The sequence below is a fragment of the Micropterus salmoides genome, unplaced genomic scaffold (assembly GCF_014851395.1).
Source record: "Micropterus salmoides isolate LMB-PRFRI ecotype aquatic unplaced genomic scaffold, ASM1485139v1 Ms_hic_scaffold_13, whole genome shotgun sequence".
NCBI classification, from domain to species: Eukaryota; Metazoa; Chordata; class Actinopteri; order Centrarchiformes; family Centrarchidae; genus Micropterus; species Micropterus salmoides.
In genome coordinates, this window is record NW_024040374.1 from 23921245 (window position 1) to 23946818 (window position 25574).

At 43.0% G+C, this 25574-nt stretch overlaps 2 protein-coding genes across 11 annotated transcripts in view; one reads left to right on the forward strand and one right to left on the reverse strand.

The window, feature by feature from the left end:
* The window catches only part of ralgps2 (Ral GEF with PH domain and SH3 binding motif 2), a 76652-nt gene that overhangs the window by 46569 nt on the left and 4509 nt on the right, over positions 1–25574 (forward strand). For 4 of the 9 annotated variants that reach the window (XM_038716374.1, XM_038716372.1, XM_038716370.1 and 1 more), the window contains 9 exons: positions 20336–20473; positions 21056–21146; positions 21353–21420; positions 21511–21649; positions 21836–21987; positions 22068–22122; positions 22711–22788; positions 23745–23850; positions 24722–24814. In XM_038716374.1, the coding sequence (XP_038572302.1) occupies positions 20336–20473; positions 21056–21146; positions 21353–21420; positions 21511–21649; positions 21836–21987; positions 22068–22122; positions 22711–22788; positions 23745–23850; positions 24722–24814 (920 nt within the window). The other 5 variants (XM_038716375.1, XM_038716377.1, XM_038716376.1 and 2 more) reach the window with 5 other exon arrangements.
* On the reverse strand, positions 295–18407 carry angptl1a (angiopoietin-like 1a). 2 transcript variants are annotated; one of them, XM_038716380.1, is made up of 7 exons: positions 18078–18407; positions 16790–16876; positions 7379–7637; positions 6619–7239; positions 2892–3085; positions 1638–1908; positions 295–1515 (listed from the first exon to the last, which is right to left on the reverse strand). In XM_038716380.1, exons 3-7 carry the CDS (start codon positions 7566–7568, stop codon positions 1328–1330), a joined length of 1464 nt encoding a protein of 487 aa, XP_038572308.1. In that variant the 5' UTR covers positions 7569–7637; positions 16790–16876; positions 18078–18407; the 3' UTR covers positions 295–1327. The 2 variants fall into 2 exon arrangements, with proteins under 2 accessions (XP_038572308.1, XP_038572309.1); XM_038716381.1 differs by lacking the exon at positions 16790–16876.

Here is a 25574-nt window from a genome sequence, read left to right on the forward strand (position 1 = left end):
TCAGGAATAATGTGATGTAAAATGGTCTCTCGCAGTTCATTTTTATTCTGCCCATTTTCTTAAATTATTAAATCCCTTTGATTTTCTTCAGGTTTTCTGCAGTTTCTATTGTACTTACATCAGATCAAACAATTTTGAAATGTTTCATTTCCGATGATTGTATCATCTTTTATGCAGGTAAAGGCTTAGCTCATATTTTACAATCAAATATTTAAAGTTCTGCATTCATACTGGAAACAATTTTGTCAATTACATTTTACACACTACTTTTGAGTGAAGAGTGAAAGACAGGAGAATGTTTATAAAAGAATTTAATTTGACGTGGATGAAAACAGTGCATGTTATAAATTCTCGATCCTCCCAAATCCGCTCTGATGGTCTTGTTTGTATCAGCTAGTTGTGTGTGTTTGTGTGTGTTTGTTTCCTTCACTTCAAGTGTTATTAATGTATCTCACCATTGGATAAAAATATTAAGACTTGTATTGTTACAGGGCTAGATATAAAATGGCCATGACTATACTTACTATAAATACAGTGATAAATAACAAAGAATGGCAGAGTGACAACATTGTGGACATTTGGCCTGAGTAGAATCACACCTCTTAAATTACCTTTTCACAAATAAAGCCAAAGATATTTACATACCAAAGCCAGCTCAGCCACATGCACATTGGACATGCACACTGTTGCACAAGTTCATTTTCTGTTGGGGTCGAAAGAAACCCCGGAAGTCCAGACAAAACCCAGAAACTAGCAGACAGTAGGTTTAGCAAGACCTGTTCTCTAACAGTTGGCAACTGGCAACACAACTTTTCAATTGCATCATTTTTCATTTTAGTTGCTGCTAACATCCCACTACATCCAAACCCCCTTGGTATGGGCGACACTACTTTAAATAAGTCACCATTAGCTGCTCAGAAGAAATCTCATGTCTTTAGTAAATGACCATTTCCCTTTATTACATTCTGAGTTTCAACAAGAGTGAGTAAAATAGGACACTTAAGAGTAATACTTGATGGTCCCAGGGAGCTTGATGGACCATTACTTTCCAGACTGAAAGATGGAGGAGAGCAGTTACTTAGGGAGGACAATGGCATCAGTCTTCATGTCAAAGTTCAACATGGGAGCTAGCCACTGCGCAGACTGCTGGAGTCATTATTGTCTGGCCATAAACACATGCCACCGTCTCTTCCTCCATTGTATTTCACTAGGCACTGTTGTCCGATGGCATGGATTCCTGGTTCTGCCTTTACAGTATTTGTTTATGGGTAGATAAAGATAAGAGAGGAAACTGAGGTGCATTTGAAGAGAACCACAGTCTGAGGTTTCAGTCAATCGGCCGGATCATGAGGCGGACTGACTTGAGGGAGTAGAAACCGCCTCCATAGTCTGCCCAGAAGATTCCGTCTTGAAATTTGCTGCGGTAAACCCCCCCGCTGTACCATACACCATTGAGGTTGGTCTGACCACAAGCATTGTACCACCAGCCACCTTTATGGAAGTGGGCGCAATTACCTAGTGGAGACAGACATAACATCATAAAACAAGTATGATGGGCAGACAAAGAATGAGCTTACCCTCTATTTTGTCCAATCAGAAAGCATTCGGAACTCATCTAGCACCCCCCTCCCCCCTACCTGAAAACGCGTCCTTGTCGCGATCAAGAGTGGTGAACTGTTTGCCGTTATGACTGATGAAGGAGTCCCCAGCATTGCCCTGGTAGGTGCCGAGCCTCAGCCGATAGCCCTCGCTCTCTGATTCCAGGCGGAAGCTGCTGTACTCAGCGTACACCTTCTTCCCTGTCCAGTCCTCCAGCTCTATCATCAGCTTGTAGTCGCCCTGTTTCCCCAGGTTGTAGATATTGTCCAGTCCGAGCCAGTGTTCACCATCTATGTTTCCAAAGCCTCTCTGTAGGGGACAGGCACCACAGCATGTTCTTCTGTGATTCGTTGTCAGTTGTGGTTCATGTTAAAATGCCATTGCAATGTCACACAGACCAACAAAGTGCAGAATTAATTTGAGTTACTCGACACTGAGGGTTAGCTAACCTCTTTTTATTCTGTGGTGAGTGAAGGCGACTCATGTCCAAAAAACACAAACAGTAAAGCAGAGTGAGGATAATAAGATTTCTTAGCAGAGTGCCGAGTTTAAAGGAGTCTGGTGGCTGCAATCAAGTATTATGATATCAAATCTGCTTCCCATTGAGACGATAATGTTATATGGTTGTGATCTGTGGTTTCTCACTCACTCAAATACGTTGAGTGGCACGGGCAGTGGTGAATTGGCTGTGGTTGGATGGAGAGTTGAATACAGCAAATGCAGAGCTTCAGAGACGCTCCAAACAGCATGTAAGTATTGATTTCTACATCTAATTTTATGACGGAGAGGAAAACTCTTGCCTTCTTTCTTTTTTTTTTTTTTAAACAAAGAAAACTGGGAGAGAATTTTTGTTAGGGTGTTATAAACACTGTTCTCCTTCGTCGCTCCCCCCTGCTTGCTCTGTTAGATCCTGGATCACTTATCGATTGCAAAAGCTCACACATGGGAAGAAAAGGATGAAGGGGTTCAGCTGTATTTCCCTCTCGTCCCACCGGGGCTACACTGATTGCGTATATTTGTGTGTAGGTCCCTGGCTACAATTCTTGGCTGTGATTTTGATGTGCAAATCCACCGCTAAGCTGTTTACATTGATGGAGAAAGTGCTTGCTTAGTGGCGCTGAAATGAACTTCTGAGACTGAGTCAAGAAGTTTTGAATACAGTTCTCTGTCATGTTTAAAGATATTTTGATATTTTCCCCTGAGGAATCGGATTCAAATGTCTGGTTTGGTCTCATTAAACCCTGTGTTCAACCATCAAACCTAATGTTTCTTGTTTGGTTCCTTCAGCTTACCTTGTAGTTCTCCCAGTTCCGAAAGAAGTTAACGGAGCCATCTCTCCTCCTTTGCAACACAGTCCATCCTCCATTGTCAAGGCCATGTTCACACCAGGCTTGGATCAACCGATCACTGCCATCTGTCTTAAGCAGGTACATCCCACTGGTGGTGTGACCTGCCTGTCGCACCTGGTAACAGTCCCTGAAGGGACCTTTGGTTGTAGAAAAAGAGACAAAAAAGAAGGTTGAATAGAGATTGTGCTAGCAATTTAAAATGTTGGATATGCAAATAAATCCCTATTGCAATATTACCATTGTCCACAACCCATTGTCACATTGCAATTTGCATTACAATAATACTCAATGATCTTCACTATCCCAGGTGTTTTGTGTTTTATAGATGGTACTTATCACTTCATCTCGCCACAACAAAAGCTCCAATATTAGCACTTTAGGCAAGAAAATGTTGAAAGTAGTTATCGTAAAAAGCCAGAAATTACCACTTGAAGGCAGTATAGACTCTATATCTATGTCTTTTTGTTACTGACTCTTGATTCCTACTAAAATAATCCATTGAACTGAATTGCAGTGAGTTTTAGCCCCCTGAACAAATATACCATAATGTGCATTGAATTGCACTAGATGTCTTCTTTTTTTATTGCAAATGCAAAAGTCATCATCATCAGTCATGGGGCTCTAGAAAGCAGACAAGAGAAAAGGAAAGAGAATGTTTGGAAGGGATGTCTGCTAGACCCCTGGTTTGAGGGGATGCATCATTGTGGCCACATTCTTTGGAAAATGTATCCTTTTGCACAGACAGTCTGAAGTTACACAAACATGCATATGCACGCACTTAAATTGTTATATTAATATTCACCTAGGTTTAGCCCTCAAATGAAGCCATGTGGTAACACTGCACCCAAAGCTGTAGCAGCTGAACCTAAACGCAGCATATTTCCTCTATTTTACCCTGTGTGAATATTTATATTACACAGTATGAACACCAGCATTGTGTGCGGGCCTCCAGGTTCTAAAGGCCCATGGAAGATGGTTTTCTCAGCTGAGTTTAGGAGCACATAGGGGACCCAGTGTAATGCCCCAGCACAGATACCTAAGACTCCCCAGCACAGGCTTGTGTTTTTCTAGTAATGATATGTCTTTATCAGACCTGTCAGTGAGGGGCTTCTCCAATGTATTCCCCTGTTCTCTATTTCTGTCACTTAGTAGTTAGTTTCTCTAAACAGAGCTTTAAGGCGTTGATGTTAAAAATAAACCAAGTCAACGAGCCATAGTGGTTTATAAAGAGCAAAACTAGACCAAACTGTGGTCAGGGAATGTGACCAGTGTATTTATAGTGGTAGTGAACCTACATGGAAGAGAGCCTATTAGTTGTCTTTGGTGGCTTGGTTTTGGGTTGAAGGTTTACTTATTATCCTTTCGGATTTAGATACACACAATATACACATCTGTTAAAAAGCACACTTTCATCCATGTATTCTTGGCAATCAAATGGAAAATTAGATTCAGCAGCTTAAAGTCTGCTAGCTGTCCGTTCTGTGTGTGCTCTGAAAAAAAAAAAATCTGGCGTCATTACACAGCCCTGGCTCTGTAAATGGGAAACAAGCAAAGTTGCTCGGACCAAGCACACAACACTATTCCAGCCGTTCGTGTATGACTTGCCCACAGACAGTCGGCTTACTTTCTAGTTTACCAAGACATGCTGTTGTGATTTTACCTATAGTAGCAGGACAGTTTTGAGTATCGCTGGGACTGCCTTGTCCTCCCTGCATGCTAGCTTTGCAGCAGCAACTGTAGCAACAGTAAGTTATACTGTTCACACTGTATCATGGTATTTGTCATAGTATTGGATTTCTCCAGAATCTCATACCCCACCTTTTTAATGCTTAACATTTCAACTACAATATGGATGAGGCGTGTGTAATTTCAGCATTATTGCATTGGAGCTCTCCATTCTAATGAGCTATGATTGACAAATGCAATGAATTACAGTTCAACAGGGGCTGTCTAAAGTAGTTGGCTAATTATGTTACACAGCCTTTTGTCATGTCACAAATGGAGTACCTGCCATTTTACCGTCCCACCACTTCACCCCTTTTCCTTTCTCTCTGTGTTTCCTTGTTTTGTTTTTTCTCCATGGAGGCTTTTAAAATACGGCCCCTTTGCTCTTCCGCTCATTGAGCTTGAAATAGGCCTATCGTTATTAATGCTTAAAGTGAGTTGAAGGTGTTGCATGCTCAGTATTCTGAGAAGAACTGTGTTTCAGTTAGACTGGTTTCTGGAGGATCAACACCTATCAGACACTCTGGAATAAGTACACTTATTCACATTACTATAGAGACGATAACAGTAATGTTTAAACACTCTTGTTTTGTAATAGCAAGGCAGGGACGGTAAGCTGATGCTTTATATATAACGCCATGATTTAACTAACTTGAGTAGTTTGGCATTGATTTGCTAAAAGGTACCTGCCCTTTTATCTAATGGCAAGTAGCAAGATAGTTAATGATATCTTAAACTAGAATCTTTAAGTGTCAGGGTTAACTAAAAATCTGATATAGACAAATACAGAAGAAAGGGTCTTATGTCATCCTGCTAAGTGACTTCCCTGTCAGTATTCAAACAGGCCTTCTTTTATTCCCCTTTTTGTCTGTGGGATGTCTGAGGGATGTTATGAATGAATCCATCCATTTCACCATCTGCTTGTATAACCCCTGTCAGCATTCCCCGCCATAGTCTAATCGCCAGTCCAAGTATGACAGCCCTGGCCAGTTTTTAGCAGCCATTTCCAAGTAGCATTCTAACCTTGCAAATTGGTTTTGTATTCGAGATGAGCTTTCTCAGATGTCAGAATTAGTCACTCTCTGTGAGAAAAGCACAGAGGAGCTCAATGTATTTTAAAGGATTTTATCTGAAGCTTGATGGACTTGTCTAGTGGTTCTCAAACTTTTTCTGTCAGAAGTCGAAAAAAGTTCATGCACCCCCACCCCCCTTAAGCTGATTGAATTCTTATTAATCAGTGACAAAATTGGGGGAGCAACAAATAAAAAAGAAATGATTCAGGTCAGCACCATAGCATCAGCAAACCCTTGTTTTTTTAAAATTTCCCTACATAAATCATGTTCATTCAACTTAATTCCTTCCATATTTTTTCCCTGGTCATCCACGCCCGCCCCTGCAACGGCTCTGTGTCCTGCCCCAGTTTGAGAACCACTGGACTAGTCCATCAGATGTGTGCTCTGTTTGTCTCTACCTTGCCCCTATGGATTTATTGTGTGGACTGAATGTAAATCTGACTGAAGCCTAGCAGCAGATGTATATTCCCGTTTTCTGAAGTCTTTTTAATGCTGTTCAAAGAGGCCTAATCCGCATCCTACTAATTTAGTACATATGCTCTGTGCGGTGCAGCCAATACAGGCAGCCAAGTGGGAATCATAGGAATGTATGATTTCACTGCCTCTGCAGGATGCCAAGGATAAGCCAAGTGTGCCTCAGCAATATCAACTGTTGCGAGAAATTACTTTTTGAATTGCAGTCCTTAGGTAATTAATTGTACTTTAGTTGTATGTATGTACAATTAATCGGAACAATTACTAACTGACAATTACTTAAAAGGGCATTTTGTTTTTGCTCCCCTTCCATCAAAAATTGGATCCCTGATTATTTTCCATTATGTTCAGTCACTTACTCTTTCATCATCCCCCATCACTTTAAAATTGCTACATACCATCAGAGGTAAGTGTTCCCTGTGGTGGTGGTGGGTCAATCCCAAATGGGCTTGCAGTAGGGGAGTCCATGCGTGATCCTCTGGGAAAGGCCCGATTGTTATTGTCCCTCTGGATCTCGTTGGTGAAACGATTGTTAACCGGTATATTCTGTGGTACCACCTGTACCAGTGGGGGAACTACGGGCAGCTCACCACGTCCTAGTGTCCTCAGACACTGCTCCTCCAGTGCAGAGATGAGAACGGACTGGTTGTTCACCACACCGGCCATTGTGGCAAACCGGGCCTCCAGCTCCTTGTACCTTGAAGCCAGTCGCATCATCTCAGAGGTCACATTGAGGACACGGTTCTCCAGCTGGGCCAGCTCCAGAGAGTTGTCTCTTTTCCTGATGATCTCATGCAGCAGCTGCATATAGAGTTGGGTCACCCTGGAGTTCATGTTCCTACTCTCTTTCCGCAGCAGCTTCATCTCATTCACCAAGTTACCATCCACATCCACCACCAGCTGCAGCGTCTCAATCTCACGCCGCTGTTTGTTGAGCACCTCCCGCACATCTGCAATGTCCATACGGGTCACTCTGTCCTTGTCTGGCTCAGGGCCTGTGGTACTTGCACAGATTGGACCTGATGACAGATATGAATTATTTAAGAGATTACCAAGAAGCTCTTTAGATTTTTTAGAAAAGCAAGGGGTTGCTATTTGAAGACAGCCATATGATGAATAACTTAAAGGTTTATTACAAAAACAAGGTGTACTTGGAACCTGTGATTCTCTGCTCTGGTACAAGGAAGGTGTAGGAGCACTTTTTGGCGTCAGGGTCGAGGGGGGCTCTTTTACTCCTGTGGAGAGAAAGCTCCTTGGTCCTCTGGGCTTCCCTGGAGCTCCTGCAGTAACTTTCCTCCCAGAGGGAGAGGCAGAGCAGGGCACACAGGCTCCACATCAACCCCTGCATTTCTGTGGGCTGGTTAGACTGATATATGGACAGCTACTGGTGCTCCCTCCAAGTCCCCCCAGGCCTCCCCTGCAAGAATAAAAGATCTTAAGAGTTGGGACTCTGAAACAGTCACTTCTGTGTTTACAAAGGCTAACAAAAGGAATGTAAACAGCAGGGGTGTAGATTGTATGGTGTTCCACAGCAGAGGAAATTACTGCCATAAGAATTTAATGACAAGGTATTTTTTTTTTCACTTTCTCAAATACTCACAGACAGTCAGTAATTGTTTAGGAAAGTGTTCACTCCGTGTGCAGTAGCAGAGTGGTCAGGTCAATGTTCCACATAGCGTTTTGTGTGGAAAGATTGAAAAGGAGAACACATTTGCTGTGCAGCTCACAGTATGAGGTCTGCTTTCTTTCTCAGTTAGTTTCCCTGTTGACAGGCACCCCATTTCTCTAAGGTCCTGTTTGCCCCCCCCCCCCCCCTATTAAAAAGATGACTATGTGGCTGCTGGCTGTGCTTTATCTTAGGTTCCTACCGTTACTTTATCTTCTTTACTCTAGGAATAAGATTATTCTTTTCTCTATCAAACTCCCATCTTCATGTCTTGCATAGTATGTAATGATATTTTTTGACCACAGGAACTATTCCAGGAACACTATTGAGGAACTACAGCATGTTTGCCACAAGAACCTCGGCTATGCTGTAGTTCTAACAGGGTAGGGTATGCACATCCAAAAAAACTGTACAGCTGCTGGATCAAAAAGCAAACTGAAGGCTTATTTACTGTCGTACCGCCTTCCAAACAGTCATGGAGGCAGTACAGTCTGATGGCCCAAAAAAAGACAGGGTTTGCAGCGCTGAATGGCTATTTGTCCAGCACACACTGTGACTGCTACCGCTCATGTAGAGCATTCAGATGTTTGTTTTTTTTAACCACAGGGGTTGTCACTATTATTAATATTAAGGGAAGGATAGGAATATTATTTTAATGTTAAATTTTAACTAACAGTTACATAGCCCACTTCTAGCCTTGTCTAAAATGTGTGTGACTCTTTGCTTCTATATTTGTTTCAATGAAATTACACTCTAAGACAAAATAAAATACACTCTTCTCATTACTTTTAATAGGGGCATATTGCTTAACCGTTGTTTTCTCATCTACTTTTTGTATCTGCAGCTTGTTTCCTACATCGATTCACTGTCAGCATTACATAATAAACAATCATCGCTTTTTAATTCATGATTTGCCTGGTCTTCACACTTGTTTGGAGATACAAACTGAAATCGCCCAAGGAACTCACTTAGCTTCTGATTTTTGTTTATGTTCTAAGTATTTGGGGAAAATTGTTGAAGACCTTCCTTCCTGCTCAGAGATCTGACTTAATTGTCCCGTAACCCCCACCCCCCTCGTGAAACACATTGACCCCTAATTCTGATGCAGCTTACTGAGAGAGGCAGGTTAAATATGCTCACTGCTTCATGCGGCTCCGTACATCCACCGGAAGTGTTAGTAGGTGGTAGCAATTGTGTTTCACACGCATACAGGCAGTCACTACAGGGGTGTGAGATAAAGACCGGAAAACAGTTTTTGTGGAGTTGTCTTCAGCCCTGTCTAATTTGAGGGGTGACTCCCTCGTCTCTTTCTTGTCCCTACTACATCTAGTTCTCTTTCTCATCAACGCACAAGCACAAAAGCGCTCACACGCAGGCGTACACACTGCTCCATTTAACACACCGGCCTATCTAGCCCTCCTAATCTACTCCATCTCTCTTATACTTTACTCAGTGCCACATCATTAAGTCCTACCTCCACCCCAAAACTCAGGCTCTGTGTCTCCCATGTGACGCCATTGTGGTTCTTCAGGAATTCTGGCATTGGTGTCACTTGGAACTAGTGTCACTAGTATAGCAGATCTGTAGTGGGGGTGTGTGTGTATGTGTGTGTGCTTACTCTTGCTGGTATGCGTAAAGTTGGTGTGTCCATCTTTATGATTGAATACTGTGTATGCATGGCTATCCAGAGACGTTATTCATTTTCATGGTCGTGTGTTTTTCCAGCAGCCGGTGAGTCTGACAGCGTAACCAGGTACTGTGTCCTTATTGACCTCAGTGAGAGCTGCTAATGACTTTAACAGCAGCATCAGCGGTATCAGCTCTCAAGTGTGGCTTCTCTTACAAACTACGACTGGCTTTCTACCATTGCTGTGAGCTCTGTAAAGTGTCCATATTCAGCCTCATCTACAGACATCTACATGCCGCTAATCATTACAGCTCATCCATCAGCCATCACCGCCATCATTTCCCATCTCTTTCTCGTCATCCTTTTCTTTTCTTTCACGTCCGCTCTTTCCTTCTTTCCTGTCTTCTGGAGCCTGATTTCCTCTTGGGTGGTGGTTCTGAGTACGAGGGGCCTCGTCTCTTTCAAGGAACCACAACATATGAAAGACATTCCAGGGAACTTGGAGAGGTCACCAGTGTGTTTACAGTATGTCCTCAAAACAAGCAGAATGGCTCCTTTTTTCTTCCCCAACAAACCGAAACTAAACACTGCTGAAGTGCTTTGGGACTTGGTAGCTATTGAGTGGAAAATGGATCAGATGGTCACCTGTGGGAGTAAAAGTTTATGCATGCACATCTGTCAGTACACCATTACATCCTGTTTTTGTTGTGTAGTTTGGAAATTAGTCATACTTGCATCCTCAGTAGTTTTAATATATCACGTTTCTACTCATCAGTGCAGCTGCCTTACTTGACCAACTATATTGGTTCAGCAGAGATGGAAGCGGCGATTATGCCAGCTCTAGCTCACATCTGGTGCTTTGCAGATTTAACAACAAAAGAAGCATGCCTGACTAGACACCACTTGGATGTTTCTCAACAGGCTGCACTTCAATCAGACAGACCAGCCTTTTTGCTCAATGTGGTTTTAGCTCACAACTGTACTTACTGTATGTGTCCTGTGTGCATATCTATGACAAGTTGATACAAGTTCACAGCACCAAAGCACATGTACATTTTTCTTTTTTTTTATTACCATTCGCTGGATAAAGCCAAGTTCGCTCTTGGCTCTCACATACATGTATTGCATGTCTGCTGTAGTGTGCCTTGGCAATGACGAGAACATGTTCCCTCACATGTTTCTAACTCTTGAGTGTTATTTAGCTGGAAATACATGGTCAGGTGCCTCAGAGAAATTTTACTTACAATCACAACCTGGAAGAGCACTGAGCTATTTGTACAGATACTACAGAGTGATGTGAAGGAGATGAAGAGTGACAGGCTAAGACAAAGATGGAAAGGATAGCAAAGACAGTAGTGGATTTAAGACGCAAAACACTAATCGCGGAAGGAAGTGGGTCGTTGTCCCTTTCTCTCTTCCTGGCCAGGCCTTATGAACATCTTAAGGCAGAGTTTAGATGAAATGCGCCTATTCCTTCTTTTTGTCTCTTCTGCCTGTTTCTTTCCATTAAATACTTTCCTCCCACATTTTCCTTCCTCTTTGCTTTCTCTGATTTGTGTTCCTTCTCCTCTTTTCTCTCCACGTCTTTTGGTTAGAGCTAAATCACTTAAGGAGCAATTTGCAGCAACATATAAAAAGCCACAGACTGTAAGCAGTACAGAAAAAAAGATACACTGAAACTAATTCAAATTGTGTAATTATTATCAGTGGGCTTTATTCAATTTCTTGTTGGATCAGCCCTACCGACAGACAGCGCTTGCATTCCATAACGTCCGTGGGCATAAAGGATTTCCAGAGGCCTCTACCTCCGCCTGCCTTATATTTTGGCAACAATATGAGCTTCATAAGTCTTTCTAAGTGCACTGCTGGGTCCTCACCCCGCTAATGGTTATTAATAGTCAGGAGACGTGGCTTTTTAATTGTCCTCACTCCCTACTGTCTGTCTCTCCTCGTCTCTCTCTGCCTGTCTGAGCTATGCTTTAATTTATTTTTATGGCTGTTATTGGAACCGTCTAAGGACAAGACAGTATTTGTGTGTAACCTACATCCTTTGCTCTTTTTACCACACACTCTTTCGTCCAACTGGGAATAATTTCCAATTGAACAGGACACAAGCGTATTACTGTTTAAGCCCATTAGAGCAACTCCTCATCCTGTAAAGGCAGCCTGTTAAATGTGCCATGCCGTTTGTTTGTGTAATTACAGTTTAAGGTTCTTCTGTTTGAGATGTACAGTTCTGCCGGTTCTTACTGAACACAGTGCTTTGACTTGGGGCAGTGGAGGTGATTTTCTGGTGCCTGGGACTGAAGTTGGTTTATCTAACAATAATTAAAGAGCTTAGTGCCATACTGACAGATCTCTGGTTGCTTCATTCCACATGAAAATGCACACACCTTTTATATTTTTTCTTCACACATGGACCCATATTTCCACACAAGTTTTACAGACAGACCTACACAAAAGGTGCAAAGTATCATCAACTATGCCCCTGGCTTTGCTCACTGTGATCAGCTCAGCTGTGCAATCCGGTGTTGTTGGTTGCGTTGATATAGCCCACAGCTGACTAACGATATTCAGATTGGGTTGTGCTTGCTTTAATTATGTTCACCCCACACTCACTCTGGAGGTGTATGTGTGTAAACAGCGATGACACTGGTTTTCATCTAGCTTTGTTTTCTTTCTAGGAGCTGATGTTGTACATGAACGGTGATTAGCTTTGTGCCTGAGCAGGAGACCGAAATAATTCTTATCTGCGTGTTGTTGAGAGGAAATGACCAGAGAAGTCATTAAGTCAGACGGCTGCTCAGGTTATTGCTAGACAGGAAAAATCTGTTCTGTCACATGTCACGCTTGTGTCTTCAGGTTAGTCTGCATGTATTGGCAGAAATCCTCCTAGAGCACATGCATCATTTGTGATCTGCGCCAGGGCAAACTGCTTAATAAACAATTGGTATAAACCACTTCCATGGAAAATTGGCTCACTGCAGGTGTGTGCTCTTTGGGATGAATCATACAGAATTTATTTTACTTAATGTGCACTCAGTAGCCAGTTTATTAGGTACACCAAGTGAAAACTAATGTAGTCTAATACAGTGCTGCAATAAATCCTGACTTCAGAACCTCAAAGGACATCCTCCAAAATAACTGTACAGTTGATCAACACAGTTTCAACCAAAACTGAATGAAAGTAGGATTTATTGCAAGGCTGTTGTGTTAGACTTTATTAGTTTTGGCACAAAAAAAGTAAGAAAGTTCCTGATGCATGGTGCTCACATTAAATGAATACAGCCGGAGAGAATATGTTGGTCATGTGAGTGTAACATTTAGATTCAGGCTGCCAGTAGTAGTGATATCTGGCCGATATCTGGCATTTTGAGATAACTGGCATCGGCTGATACCTGCACTCACGAGGCCGATAAACAAACTGTCTGCGGGCACCTGTGCATGCATCCTTGTTTTGGCTGCTTTGAAACGATGTTAGCACTCCCCCTTGTGAGTTTTGGGAAGGTGGTTAAATAGTGTTGAGCTAGGGCTGGACGAAATGGCCAAAAATGTTATCACGATAAAAAGTTTCATATCTTTCGATATCGATAATTATCACGATTTTGCGCCTGAGTGAAAGTTGAAGAAACCGGATTGTTAATTGTGGTTTAATCTCTTCTTTGTGGTCAACACTTAATGCCAAACAGTGGATCACTTCACAAATCTGAGGTAGAACATTCAAAACAATTGATAAAATCTAAAACAAATATGCACAAGTAAAATTAAGTAAAAGCTTTTTTCAGTCCTTTTTCCTCAACAAAATAAACATCTTAATAAAAAAATTAAGTCCTGATTCGTGTATGATTCAAGTGAATAAAATCAAACATTACTGAATATTTAATGAAACATTTGCTATATTGTTATTGAAATAAATATCGCAATAATTATTGTTTTATTGTCCAGCCCTATGTTGAGCCCTGAATTTCCTCAGTCACCATCGCCTTTTCTAAATATTAACAGTTTTCTCCCATCCCATATGACAAATTATCTAGTCTAAACTGGCTAGCATTAAATATATATTGTTATACTGTAGAGAATAATTCAGTTGAATGACATCACTGTCCCCCTCTCTCCCTTAAACACTAGTCATGTTCTGAAATCTAGAGCATAACTCAATGTATTTTTCTAAAGGAATTGTACATGACTTTTCTTTCTTTTGATATTGGCATCATATATCAGCCATCGTCAGCCCTGCTCTTCAGTGATTTAACAATTGTGATGTGTCAGTCTGTAGACTGATGGATTGCAGCTCAAAAAACGGGGGGGGAAAGACTTGTACAAAATGTATTTATATTTTTATAGCCAATGTATTTCCCAGCCTCAAAATCCCCAGCTTCCACTCCCCCATCTGGTCCTCAGACTTTCCCACAACAAGTCCAAAATGCCCTAAAACATACAGCACATCATCACTGGTCAGAAGAAAGAGGGAAAAGTAAAAACAAAAGGAGGGCGAGCGAAGGAGAGAAGAGGGTTTTGGTTTTGGAGCCTGAGCATCAATAAACAGCAGCACTGCTTTACATGACAACATGGAGCTCAGCCAGCTCCACTGTTGGTACACAGCCAGAGTCCGACTTCCTCCCGGCATCTCGTCCACATATGATGTCACCAGCCACTGTTTTTGTCCACAGAGCTCAGTTACATGACCACTCATACACTCAGTCCCTCAAAGACACAAATTGACTCGTTCTTTTGTGCTTGCTAAAGCAATTGAGTACAGAGCCACGAGCAGGAAACAGCCGCGGAACCATCAAATTGGTTTGGAATAAAGGATAGAAACAAAATAAGAGCGCAGAAATGGCTCAGATGTGAGGTTATAAAGGATGGGCTGGAGAGGCGAACACAGCGGAGTGGGGAAATAGTATGACTGCACACTCTGAAAACAGTGTTAACAACAAGGAGAAACCCATAAAAGCCTCATCAACAAAAAAAACTTACAGAAATTGCTTATTTGAAATATTAAAAGGGAAATCAAGACAGATACATAGAGCTAGAATAGGATTTTCTCTACATTTATAACTTAAGCTAGTAATTGGGACTGGAGCCTCTCTAGAGTTAGAGAATGAAGGATGAGGTGGAAAAATGAAGACGCTGTGTTAGATTAAGTAGATGTGTTTAGGAAGACATTAGCCCTGTGGTTAGAATACAATCAGCGCAATAAAAACCAGAAGTGGTTCCTGCCTCCTGCTTTCTAGCTACCGAGTTTTCTACCTTTATGATGCTATATTACTGAAGAGGGAGCCCCCAAAACCTCACCCGAGGCCCCAGGGATCCCATCTGTTTTCCTTCTTCTGTAGTCAAACTCTAAACATGTGGGCTGATGTTGGGGTCAGAGGTCTATATGTGGGATTAGGGTGCAACCCCACCCTTCCTCTACCCCACCCGCCCCCTCAACCCCAACCCGTCCACCCCACATACCCTGGTAGTCAGTCGGTCTTTGCGGAAAACATGTTCCCCCTCTTCCTCTTTTTGCACAACACGCACATAATATACAAACGCGCTGTTCTTATGTTCAGGGGTAATCCAGGGGGACGAGTTCATATAAGGCCGACCTCTCCATCTGTCTCACTTTGTCAGAGCTCTCAACTACCCAACACCCTCCTCCATCACTCCATGGCACTCATCCTCTAACCCTACCACTTCCATCGCAACAAACAAACCAACAAACACAACTCTCCTTGTACGCACTGATGATATGTGCAGGGTTGATATTAATCTATGCATAACAAATTCCCAGCAGTTGTCATCTTTAAACCAGTGCCTGCCTCAGTCATTCATTACCCGGGCTGACGGATTAGCTGTTACCTTGCCCACTCAGGTGGCTTTTCTCTCTAATTAAATTAAACTCGTAAAAAGCGACACTTGGCTTTGAAACAAACACATGCTGCTGCCAAGGTTTCAAGTGTCAGAAAAGAGCCAGAAAAGAGCTGGAGGAGGGTAAGGGGAGAGAGGAGAGCAGGGAGGGGAGGGGATATTAAAAATGTTACAGCATTTATATAAACGTTTGTTTGGCCGGATGGTGTAAGTTTTCAGATGTTAGGAGAAGCCTACTATTACTCCGTTTAGGTTTTATTTCTCCTCTGAGTCACACTTCACCTTAAGCTCATACCTTTGACTGCACATGTTTTCTATTAGTTGAATCAGCAAGGAAGAACACATAAATTCTCACACACACAGACGCGCACACACACAGCATTAAACACTAATTTCTCTATTGGCTCTACTTACTTACATGCCTCCACTTCTCTTGTCTGTTTGCCCCGACCTCCTGGCTGACCTCTTCCTCCCTAAGGTGACCTGTCCGTTCAGCTGTGTCAAAGCGCTCATTAGGGGGATTTCTAAATGACTGTCACGCAGCAGCTAGAGACTTTTGCTACACCCTTGGCTCTTTTCTTTTTTTCTTTCCCCACAGTTGTTGTCCACTAGCTGCGGTTGGATTTAACCGCATGTGACCAGCACTTAGAAAGAGTCGTGTTTTGTGTGTCTGTTTCTGCTTCTGTATGTGTTTTGCTGATAAGATCAGCGGAGCTGTCCGTGAAACATCTGTGTCTGTGAAGGATCCATAAGCAGCCTCGGGTCAAATAGAGAGACATGATTAGCCACGTGCCCTTTACACCCCCCCCCCATAAGAAACCCACGTGGTACTGCTTGAGTGAGCTATCAATATCCTGCTGCGTTACAACATAGTCTGTGACAGAATGGCAGGGGGAGGGCAGCGGTTAACTGGGTCTTACAGCCTGCCATGCACTACCTGACCACTTTTTATTGGCTTGTTCTGGGAGTTTTAAAAACTTTAAATAGGAAGGACATCAAACAGATACTCTGTGATTTATAGTCCGGTGTGAGGGTTAAGAGAATGGTTAGTTTATGTGTGGATTGGTTGTAATGACCTATTTAAAGCCTTCCCCCAGGCCTGTTCCCCATGCACCCGCTTTCAGGTGAACCCGAGGGCCAAGCGCTGCCGCTTCAGCACGGAATGTTCTGGATATTTCTCAGACAGCTGCTCCCTCCTTCTCTTTATCTATTTTATTTTCCTTTTTTTTCTTTTCCAGGCTGAGTTATTAGAGGTATTGATATTATGATTTATTACTCTACCGGGAAAAACAGGGAAGCTCTTAGTTTTCTTAGCGTTTTGCCATTCCCTCATTTTAGCCTTTTACTTCATGCTAAGGTTTTGTGAAGCTCAGAGTGTGTGTTTTTTTTACGTGTTTGTGTGTGTGTGTGTGTGCGCGCTCACCACTGTCCTCTCTCTCATGGACCTTTACAGTATTCACAGATGTGGCTTTGTAGTGAACAGAATCTTTTCCTCAGATTCCACCAGGACCTAAGTGAAAACATTTGAAGATAATTGCGAGTTGATGTGATGTGGAAGTGCACCAGATTGATGTTGTTAGTGTTCAAAGCTTTTGCTACCATGGCAAGGTTGTGACTGAAGTGTATTTGATAGAGGATGTGGTTAGTTGGATTACACTGCATCATCACTTTTCCTCCCTTAACGCAGGGAACTTGTATTCTCCCAAAAAACAGTAAGTTAACTTTTAAGGACTTCACAAACTACAATGGATTTTCTGTGCATCTCAACATATGATCTCATGACTCCCAAATGGAACAAGGAGACACATGTGCAGAGAGACATGTCACTGCCTCATTAGGTGTAATATTATTGATCTAACCCTGAAACCACCAGGTTGACTCCGCTCCACCCCTGCAACCCAGTTATAGGCCAGGCTCACACGGTGCTGTATTAGGTAACCAAAAGCCAAGAAAAAATAAACAAGCCTGGCTCCAGGGATCAAATCTCTCCATCTGATCAGATCAGCCTCCCTCAAGTGTTTTGCTGGAATGCCCTACTTTTCTTTCTCTTCACTATTTTTTCTGTTCTCTCTCTTTAACTTAGATGCTTGGTGTACAGTTTGGAGGAAGTTTAGCAGTCTGGAGTATTACATCTGAAAGAAAACACTGAGACACTGATGACTGAAAAGCTTTTCATTATTTAAGGATATTAGTTATATTCAGTTAAAATGTATCCTCTACACAACAGAAATGCCAAAATCACAAAACACCATACATACAAATTTGTTTCCGTACAACAAAAGTTTATGAAAAGTTTGGTGCTTGTGGTGTTTTTTCTTTCTTCTTTCTTCATTGACGCTGTTTTCTGATAGCCTTGCACCTAGGCATATAATTACACTCCTTTTATCCTACATGCCCTTAGCATCCCTTACTTGCTCTCATATAGGTCACATGAATGTATGCACACAATGCAGTTGTCAGCATGCTGTACACAGCCTATCTCAGGCCTTGGACTGCAGAGGAAAGCCAAAGGAGCGTTGCTAAATGTTTCTGTCTGCAGCCGGAGCCTCCAGTCACGAAACATCCTAACCTCTCCAACTTCTCAACAAGAGACTTCACAGCTGCCCACACACACACACACACACACACACACACACACACACACAGAGACATGCTGACATACACACTCTAGAAACAAACTTGGAAACAGAATGAAGTCGGGCAACATTTACCTTTTCTTGTTACCAGAAGCTGGGAGTGTGTTTCCTGCAGTTATAGTTTCACGTGTGTGTTGTGTTGTGTCTTCACCGAGCTGCAGTGCTCAGGACTCATCTCTCTCTTTGTCCCAGTCTTCTGAGGCTCCCCTCCACTCAATTGTTCTGTCCTGCAGCTGAGACTATCTGTATATCTTTTTTTTTTTTGCCAAGGCCCCGCTTCCCCAAAGATGTGCTCCTCCCTGTGGACTCAGCTGTCCTGGTGCTCGGGCTGGGGCATGGTTCAATAGCCGTCCACTTCAGACCGAGACTGAGCAGACTGAGCTATGACGACTGATGCCTTCAGGTTTTCACAAAGGATGGGGGAGACTAGCAGAGGGAAGGGAAGGAGGAAGAGAGGGGGGGGAGGGGGATGAGGGTGTGGGAGTTGGAGATTGCCTTTTTTTCCCCTCCCTCTCTCTCTTTTTTGGGGGAGTGGCCCAGCCTGCCTCTGATGTCACCCTGATGGGGGAAAAAAAGACAAAAAAAGGAGAATAACAGGGCTGCCTCATTGAGTTTCCCATCCTCAACAGTGACCTTCATGGGTCTTTATATAGAAGGACAGAGTCGAGTGAAAGAAAAGAAGACCTGTTTGAATCCAGAAGTGTTCTTGCTGAGTCTAAGGCACAGACGCGAGCTGCTTTGACCTCTTCTTCTTTCGTTACAACCCACAATTCCCCTCCCCTTTCACTTTCTCCTTTAGCGGCGAGAAGAGCTGATTGTAATGCTGCTGAGGTTTCTGTGCAGCTTCCTGTAGAGCTTCAGCTGTAAGGGCAGGAGAAAAAGGAAGGCAGATAAAACAAAATCCTTGCTCCAGGTGTAATTTGAGCTTGTCCGGTCTTTGCTTGCTCCTTATAAACGCTGTCATTTACTTTTGATGTCTTTTAGGTTTGTGAGACACAGACAGATGTTTATTTTTGCATGTGTGGTGAAATAGCAGATAGAAAAATGGAGTTTTCTCCTTACTTTACACTTCTCCCCTCCTACCCTTAGTTTTCTAACTTGATACTCTGACATACGTTTTGCTGTATGTAAACACACACCACAGGTCCTTACATGAGCATGCATCTGTCTGTGGGCGTCCCAGGCAGGATGGATTTATGCATGACTAACTGCGGTTATCTCTGACATGCTCTCAGAAGAGCATCCACAGCGGTTAAGCCTTCAGAATCCCTCTCATCCTCCTCTTCCTCGCCATCTCTCACTTTCCCCCTTACAGCTGTGTCTCCAAACACTTGTGAACTACTACTCCTGCTCACAGCCCCCATCCCTCTCCCTGATTCTAATCAGATGGTGTTGTGTTTGTGTTTGTGCATGGTATCCTGAAGACGAGGTTTTGTGCTTTTTATCTACTGGATGTGGTCCTGCAGTTGTTGCTTATTTGTACATCTGTATTTAGCATGCTCAGTGCTACATGTGTATTTGCACGCATCTGTGAATATAACACTATTTTCCAAGGAAATTGTGTGTGTGTGTGTGCGCGGGGGAAGTGTGTGTGTGTGGGGGGGGTCATGTAGTCTACTGTGTGATAACTTCTCTTACATCTGCACTCAATCTCGACGCTGGCGTGTGAAAGAAACATTGAGCAAGAGAGAGAGAGAGGAGGAGGAAAGAGGAGAATGTAAGGAAAGGCACACCATCAGTTCACTGAAGTTTGTTAATCTCCATTTCCACAATGTGGGAAGCTGCTTCTGGGTCTGTCTCTTAATGTTAATATTTATGTAATGAGAGGCTGAAAATCTCAGCTCTGCTCCAAGTCTGCCAAAAACAGGCAAGGATTGAGGGAGCCTGGGAGGGAGAGAGGGGTGGCCTTGAGTTGGAAAGGCTGAAGAGAAGATTAGTCATCCACTCCAGGCACTCGTTTCGCTCTCTGTTTGAAACTTGAATAAAATATATGCAAATAGGACAGTTTATGCAGAGTTCTTATTCCTGTCTGTCATATCACTCAAGCACTCTACGATTACCAGCTGGTGTTCACACCAATAAATTCACTTGCATCATGCACCCAAGGAAATCTGGCCCTGTTACGATGTCCAGCCTTGTTTGTGTCTACGTGTTTGCTTTCTAATGAGCGGGCAGGAGAAGCCTTGTATTCCCCACTGGTGTTTAAAATAACACTTCCAACAGAGGGACGCTGTCCTCACTAAAGGATGAGAGCGTGAGGGAAGGAGGGCTGTGTGTTTCTCCTGCTTTGATGTAACGTGTTGCATCCTCTTCTGCCTGCTGCTTTATTTCAGGGATGTACCTGTCTGATCTGACGTACATAGACTCAGCCTACCCCTCCACGGGCAGCATACTGGAGAACGAACAGAGATCAAACCTGATGAACAACATTCTCAGAATCATATCGGACCTGCAGAGATCCTGCACCTACGGTGAGTTCAGATACACACCGCCACACATTCATGGGATGGCAGTATGTGGTATATGGGTAGGAAAATCTACAGGATCAAGGCCAACTTCCACATAGCTAAAGTATCATGTCAGCAGCAACTAAACTCCTAAGTCTGTACTGTACTCTGAGATTTGATTAAGTCCTTTACGTGGAACACAGAGGAAGGAGTCAGTATAAAAGCTGGAGGGAAGTCTGTAGCTGTTCTTGCTTTTTATTACAGATCCTCTAGCGAATGACTTGTAGACTCACAAGTAGTTTTTACACGGAATAGAAATTATGTATCCCTGGGTTGAAGAGTGCTACAGCATACTTGCACAGTATTTTTTTTCCTCTCCATGAGCTATTACCTAGCAACAGTCTGGCTGCTGCTTTGTAGCTGACCTGCGCTTGAGCTCTCTGGAGGACAATTTCCTGTAATAATGGATGAAGTTTCACATTATTAGTAAATTGTCCTCACTCCAGACATACTTTATAGCCTAGATATGTTGGCAGTTTTAGTAACATGGGATCACAAGAACACGTATATCTCTTGTAATGTTTGTCATTATCTTCCCTCTTTCAGATATACCAGTGTTGCCTCATGTACAGAAGTATCTCAACTCAGTCAGGTATATTGAGGAGCTGCAGAAGTTTGTGGAGGACGACAATTACAAGTAAGAAACAAAACCTAATAATATGCTGTAGATAAAAGCAGCAACTGCTTTCGCCTCATAATTTCTGAAGAACATTTTGTTTCTTAGTTTTTTGCTGGGCATTGTGCTCGTCTAAAAACATTCCATCTTCATAATAATTACTTATTGTGATGAGAGAGGAGTAGAGGATGATATTGAACTGACGGATTTAACACTTGTTTATTTAGGTTGTCACAGAAGATTGAGCCAGGCACCAGCACACCACGAGCAAACGCCTCCAAAGAGGATCTTGTCGGTAAGTTGGTTGTTAAATGTAGCAAACATGTTTATCATCTCCCTTTTCTTTACATTCTTCCTTGTCTATAAATGTGTCCTTCCCTTACAGGCCAGGAAGCGTCAGCATCTCCTCTCTGTGGCCGTAAATGTACGGTAGCAGCTGAAGGAGCCAAAGTCCCGGCCACGCCGCCCTCCCCCAGGAACCTGCTGCCGTACGGACACAGGAAGTGCCACAGCCTGGGTTACAAGTCAGTTTTAGTTTTTATTTTGTGTCAAAACAAAATTGTCACCATTCAATAATGAATTAATCCTTTCATAGATGATGGTCTGAAAATCATACAAAATTTATAAAACAAAAAATACTAACCTGTTTCTTTTTCGTTCTCTCCTTATCTTTCTGTCCCTGCTGTCTGCTGTGTTCTGCGTCCACATAGTTTCATCCATAAGATGAACACAGTAGAGTTTAAAAGTGCGACGTTCCCCAACGCCGGTTCTCGCCACCTGTTGGACGACAGTGTGATGGAGAGCCACAGTCCCACCAGGGGCCAAGCCGAGAGCTCGACTCTGTCCAGCGGTATTTCACTTGGTATGACGTACACATGTGTATTTATTACCACGACACACAGTTTGCATCTTCAATGATACCGTTTGTGGATGTGTTTACAGGGAGCAGCGAGGGCTCTGAGCTCAGTGAAGAGGTGTCTTGGCCAGCGTTTGAGAGGTAAGGTTAATACGTCTGCTGTGCTTTTTCATCCCATCCACATGTAAGATCATAAAATTTCCTTCATCCCAGATGTGATTGTATAATTTTCAGAGCTCTGGCCTCAAGACGCAGCTATGCGAAATGATCTGCCATTAAAACCCAACACACAAGTGCCATGCCGGGCCTCCCTTATACTTGCAGCCAGGGCTGTCGTGCCTCATCCCTCCACCGCTGCTCCCAGATGCTTCTGCTTCTCCAGCAGCCTGAATTGTATGCTTAATATTTAATCCCCAAACCAGTAGTCCCACTGTGCCAACAAGTGCCCACACTCACTAGTTCTGAAATAAAGATTCACAGCTCAAGAATCAACTGGCCTGAAAATCATCTTAACCTTCTTTCCAAAACACCATTTCTTCAAACTATTGAATGACCCTGTGAACACACATTCATCAGTAACTTATCTAACCAAATAACTGCTCCTCCATCCAGTTCTAACCCATGCAGTTTGAAGGGAAAAACAAAAACAACAAAAAAAAAAACACCCACACAGCCTTAACAGTGTCCCGTGCCCCCCTATTCTATCCTGTCTTATCCTATTCTGAACAGGACTCGGTTCTATCACTCTCTGGGCCCAGTGACCCGTGTGGCCCGCATCCCCTACAGAGGAGTCCTGAGGCCCAGCAGGTACACACCGGAACCAACCAGACCTCAACCAAACCCTCTCTTATCCTCACTTCACGCCCCTCAGGCCCTGCCAGAGGCTGCTGTGTGCTGGTGCTTAGAGTGTGTGTAGTGCTGGGATAATCATGTGGTGGGAATCGTGTGTGTGTGTGTGTGTGTGTGTGTGTGTGTGTGTGTGTGTGTGTTGTGTGAGATCACGAACCAGGTGAAGGGCAAAGGATCTGTATGGGGTCATGATTGTTCATCTTTTGCTGCTTACCATCAGTCTGTAATCTACCTTTTGCTTTCTTAAATTTCTTGCATGTCTGCCTGACACTCACACAGTCACATAGAGCTCATAGTCCACCTAGACTTCTTCTTGTGATAAGTTTCCAAGATATTTCACAGCTTGGAGCGAAAAATGAGTTTCCATGTGTCACTGGAAACAAACTGTTACATCCTCATTCCTGAGGTAGAGAGGAACAGACTTTTCGGGATTATTAAAGCCAATTCTCATGGACTTTGCATATTAAGTGTGTCTTGTGGTTAGGGATGGGTCGCTCTCTCTCTCTCTCTCTCTCTCTCTCTCTCTCTCTCTCTCTCTCTCTCTCTCTCTCTCTCTCTCTCTCTCTCTCTCTCTCTCACCAGGCTTCACTGGGCTCCTGCACTGGGCTTCCTGCTCTGATCCTCCAGACAGACACAATCTGCACACCACCTTGTCCGTCTCTGCTCTTCCTTCTACAGATACCAGTGTTAAGATTCATATCTGTGAAGCTCAATTCTGTGAAAGCAAGACAGAAATAGATGCAGTTTTAAAATCAAAGTACTTTACTGAGGCAGAGTTGAAGGTGGCTTTGCAGATTGCGTCTGCCTTTACTACTAGTTCATCTCTTGAGTTGATCTGGTATGTGTGCGTGCATGCTTTCCTGTGTGTTTGTTTGCGTATATAGCTTGTAATGTTTGTCTTTGTCCTGTTGTAGCTCTGCCGAGTCAGAGGAGCTTGCAGTTCACTTGTATCCCGGAGCAGTCACAGTGCAGGGGGTGCTGAGGCGGAAGACTGTGCTCAAGGAGGGCAAGAAACCAACCGTGAGAACCCACACGGACTCATATATAACCATACACTTGCATGTGCCCATATACTGTTCATACACATATACTTACTCACTATACAGGAGCAGATGGGCTATAAAGGCTGTCTGCAGAGCGAAGATAGGACCTCAGAGACTCCTTAATCTGCAGAACAATTCCTGTTTCTGTGTGTTTCTGTCTGTTCCTTGCGCTCATTGCAATTCGAATAGTTTATATATATATATGGCCCAATATCACAAATTTGCCTCAAGGGGCTTTACAATCTGTACAGTGTATGACACCCTCTGTCTTTAGATCCTCAATTCAGATAATGAGAAACTCTTCCCCAAAACACGTTTTATCCTTTTTCTGTTTTGGCTAGAAATAAATCTGGAGCTCTTTATGAAGTCAAAGTAACTTAAACCTATCACAGCCAGTGTGAGTTATTTATAAGATTGACATGGTCTTAAAAAATGTTTCCCAATCTGGCCACGTAGTCAGGCGAAATCTCTCCACCCCAGGAGTATTAATTAGTGGGTTCACTTGGTCCCTTTTTCTTTCACATGCCTTTCCTTCATGTAATAACATTTTTATTTTCCTTGTATTAGTCTTAAAATCTTCCAGTGTTTATTGAACAAGATGCCAATTTTGCACACTTATCCTCCATTAATCCAACCAAGCACATACAAGTAAAGACTTTTTATTTGCCCAAACGTCTTCTTCCATGGGATTCATCTCTCTGTCTCTAACTTGCTGATTTTGTCTCTTTATCTGTCCCAGTAAAGGTCTTTGAGTTTATTCTTTATAAGAATCTGATTGAAGAATCTGAAGTTCTGTAGCATCAGGCTGAAGTGGAGTTGACTATTAGATTTCACTTTTGTGCCTCCAGGTGGCGTCATGGACCAAATACTGGGTCGCTCTTTGCGGAGCCCAGCTCTACTACTACCCTGCCAAGTCCCTGAAGGCCACTGAGAGAAAACATGTACGTCACACAAACAGCCACACTGGTCCATCCGGTATCCTCTGTTGAACATTGGCAGTAGTGATGCTACAGATTTATTTCAGCAGACGAAATATTTGTTTTTTCAAAAAAAAAATCAGGATATTTGTTTGTTTAGCGAGGTGAGGACATTAACAGCACCAAGACACCTGGAAGTCTCAGACCTCTTCCAGGTGAACTGCAGTTGTTGATAGAAGTTGAGAGTAAATGCACCAAATGACCCCAAAACACACTGTTTTACAAGGAGACGACACATGATAGCCATTACTTACTCACTCTGAGAAGGTTTAGCATATGAACTTAGAGAATGAACTAAGTGGAGAAACACTTGATTCCTCTTCATGTGTTTTTTTACATTGTATGCACAGGAAAAGATGCAGAGGGGGAAAAAAAGCTGCACATTTTTTTACTTAATTAAAAAACAAGCGGAGCGTGTTCAGAGTATCTGGCCAGGTGTTGGGTTTGTGTGTGAAGAGTTTGACAGGAACGTTTACTGAAACTACATGAGCTAGGAGAGCGTAGGTAAGGGACAATAAGAACTCAAAGAAAGTGTGTGTGTGGTGTGGACTGGATGGGCTCTGGTGCATTGGGGGGGGACAGACAGATGGTAGCACTCATTGAATAATGAGACCAATGACATCACTGCAATCCTATGTGTCACTCACAGGCTAATGAGACCCTTGTGGTGTGCACATGCAGGCTCACAGGCAACACACACACAGCTTGTGCTAACCTTTATTTT

What these genes read in the sequence shown, in the direction of transcription:
- angptl1a (XM_038716381.1), bottom strand. Translation starts at nt 7,568, where the DNA reads ATGCAGGGGTTGATGTGGAGCCTGTGTGCCCTGCTCTGCCTCTCCCTC. An exon ending in GGGAACACTTACCTCTGATG is followed by an intron (nt 3,086 to 6,618) that starts GTATGTAGCAAT and finishes CTACAACCAAAG; the next exon opens with GTCCCTTCAGGGACTGTTAC. An exon ending in CGACAAGGACGCGTTTTCAG is followed by an intron (nt 1,516 to 1,637) that starts GTAGGGGGGAGG and finishes TGTCTCCACTAG; the next exon opens with GTAATTGCGCCCACTTCCAT.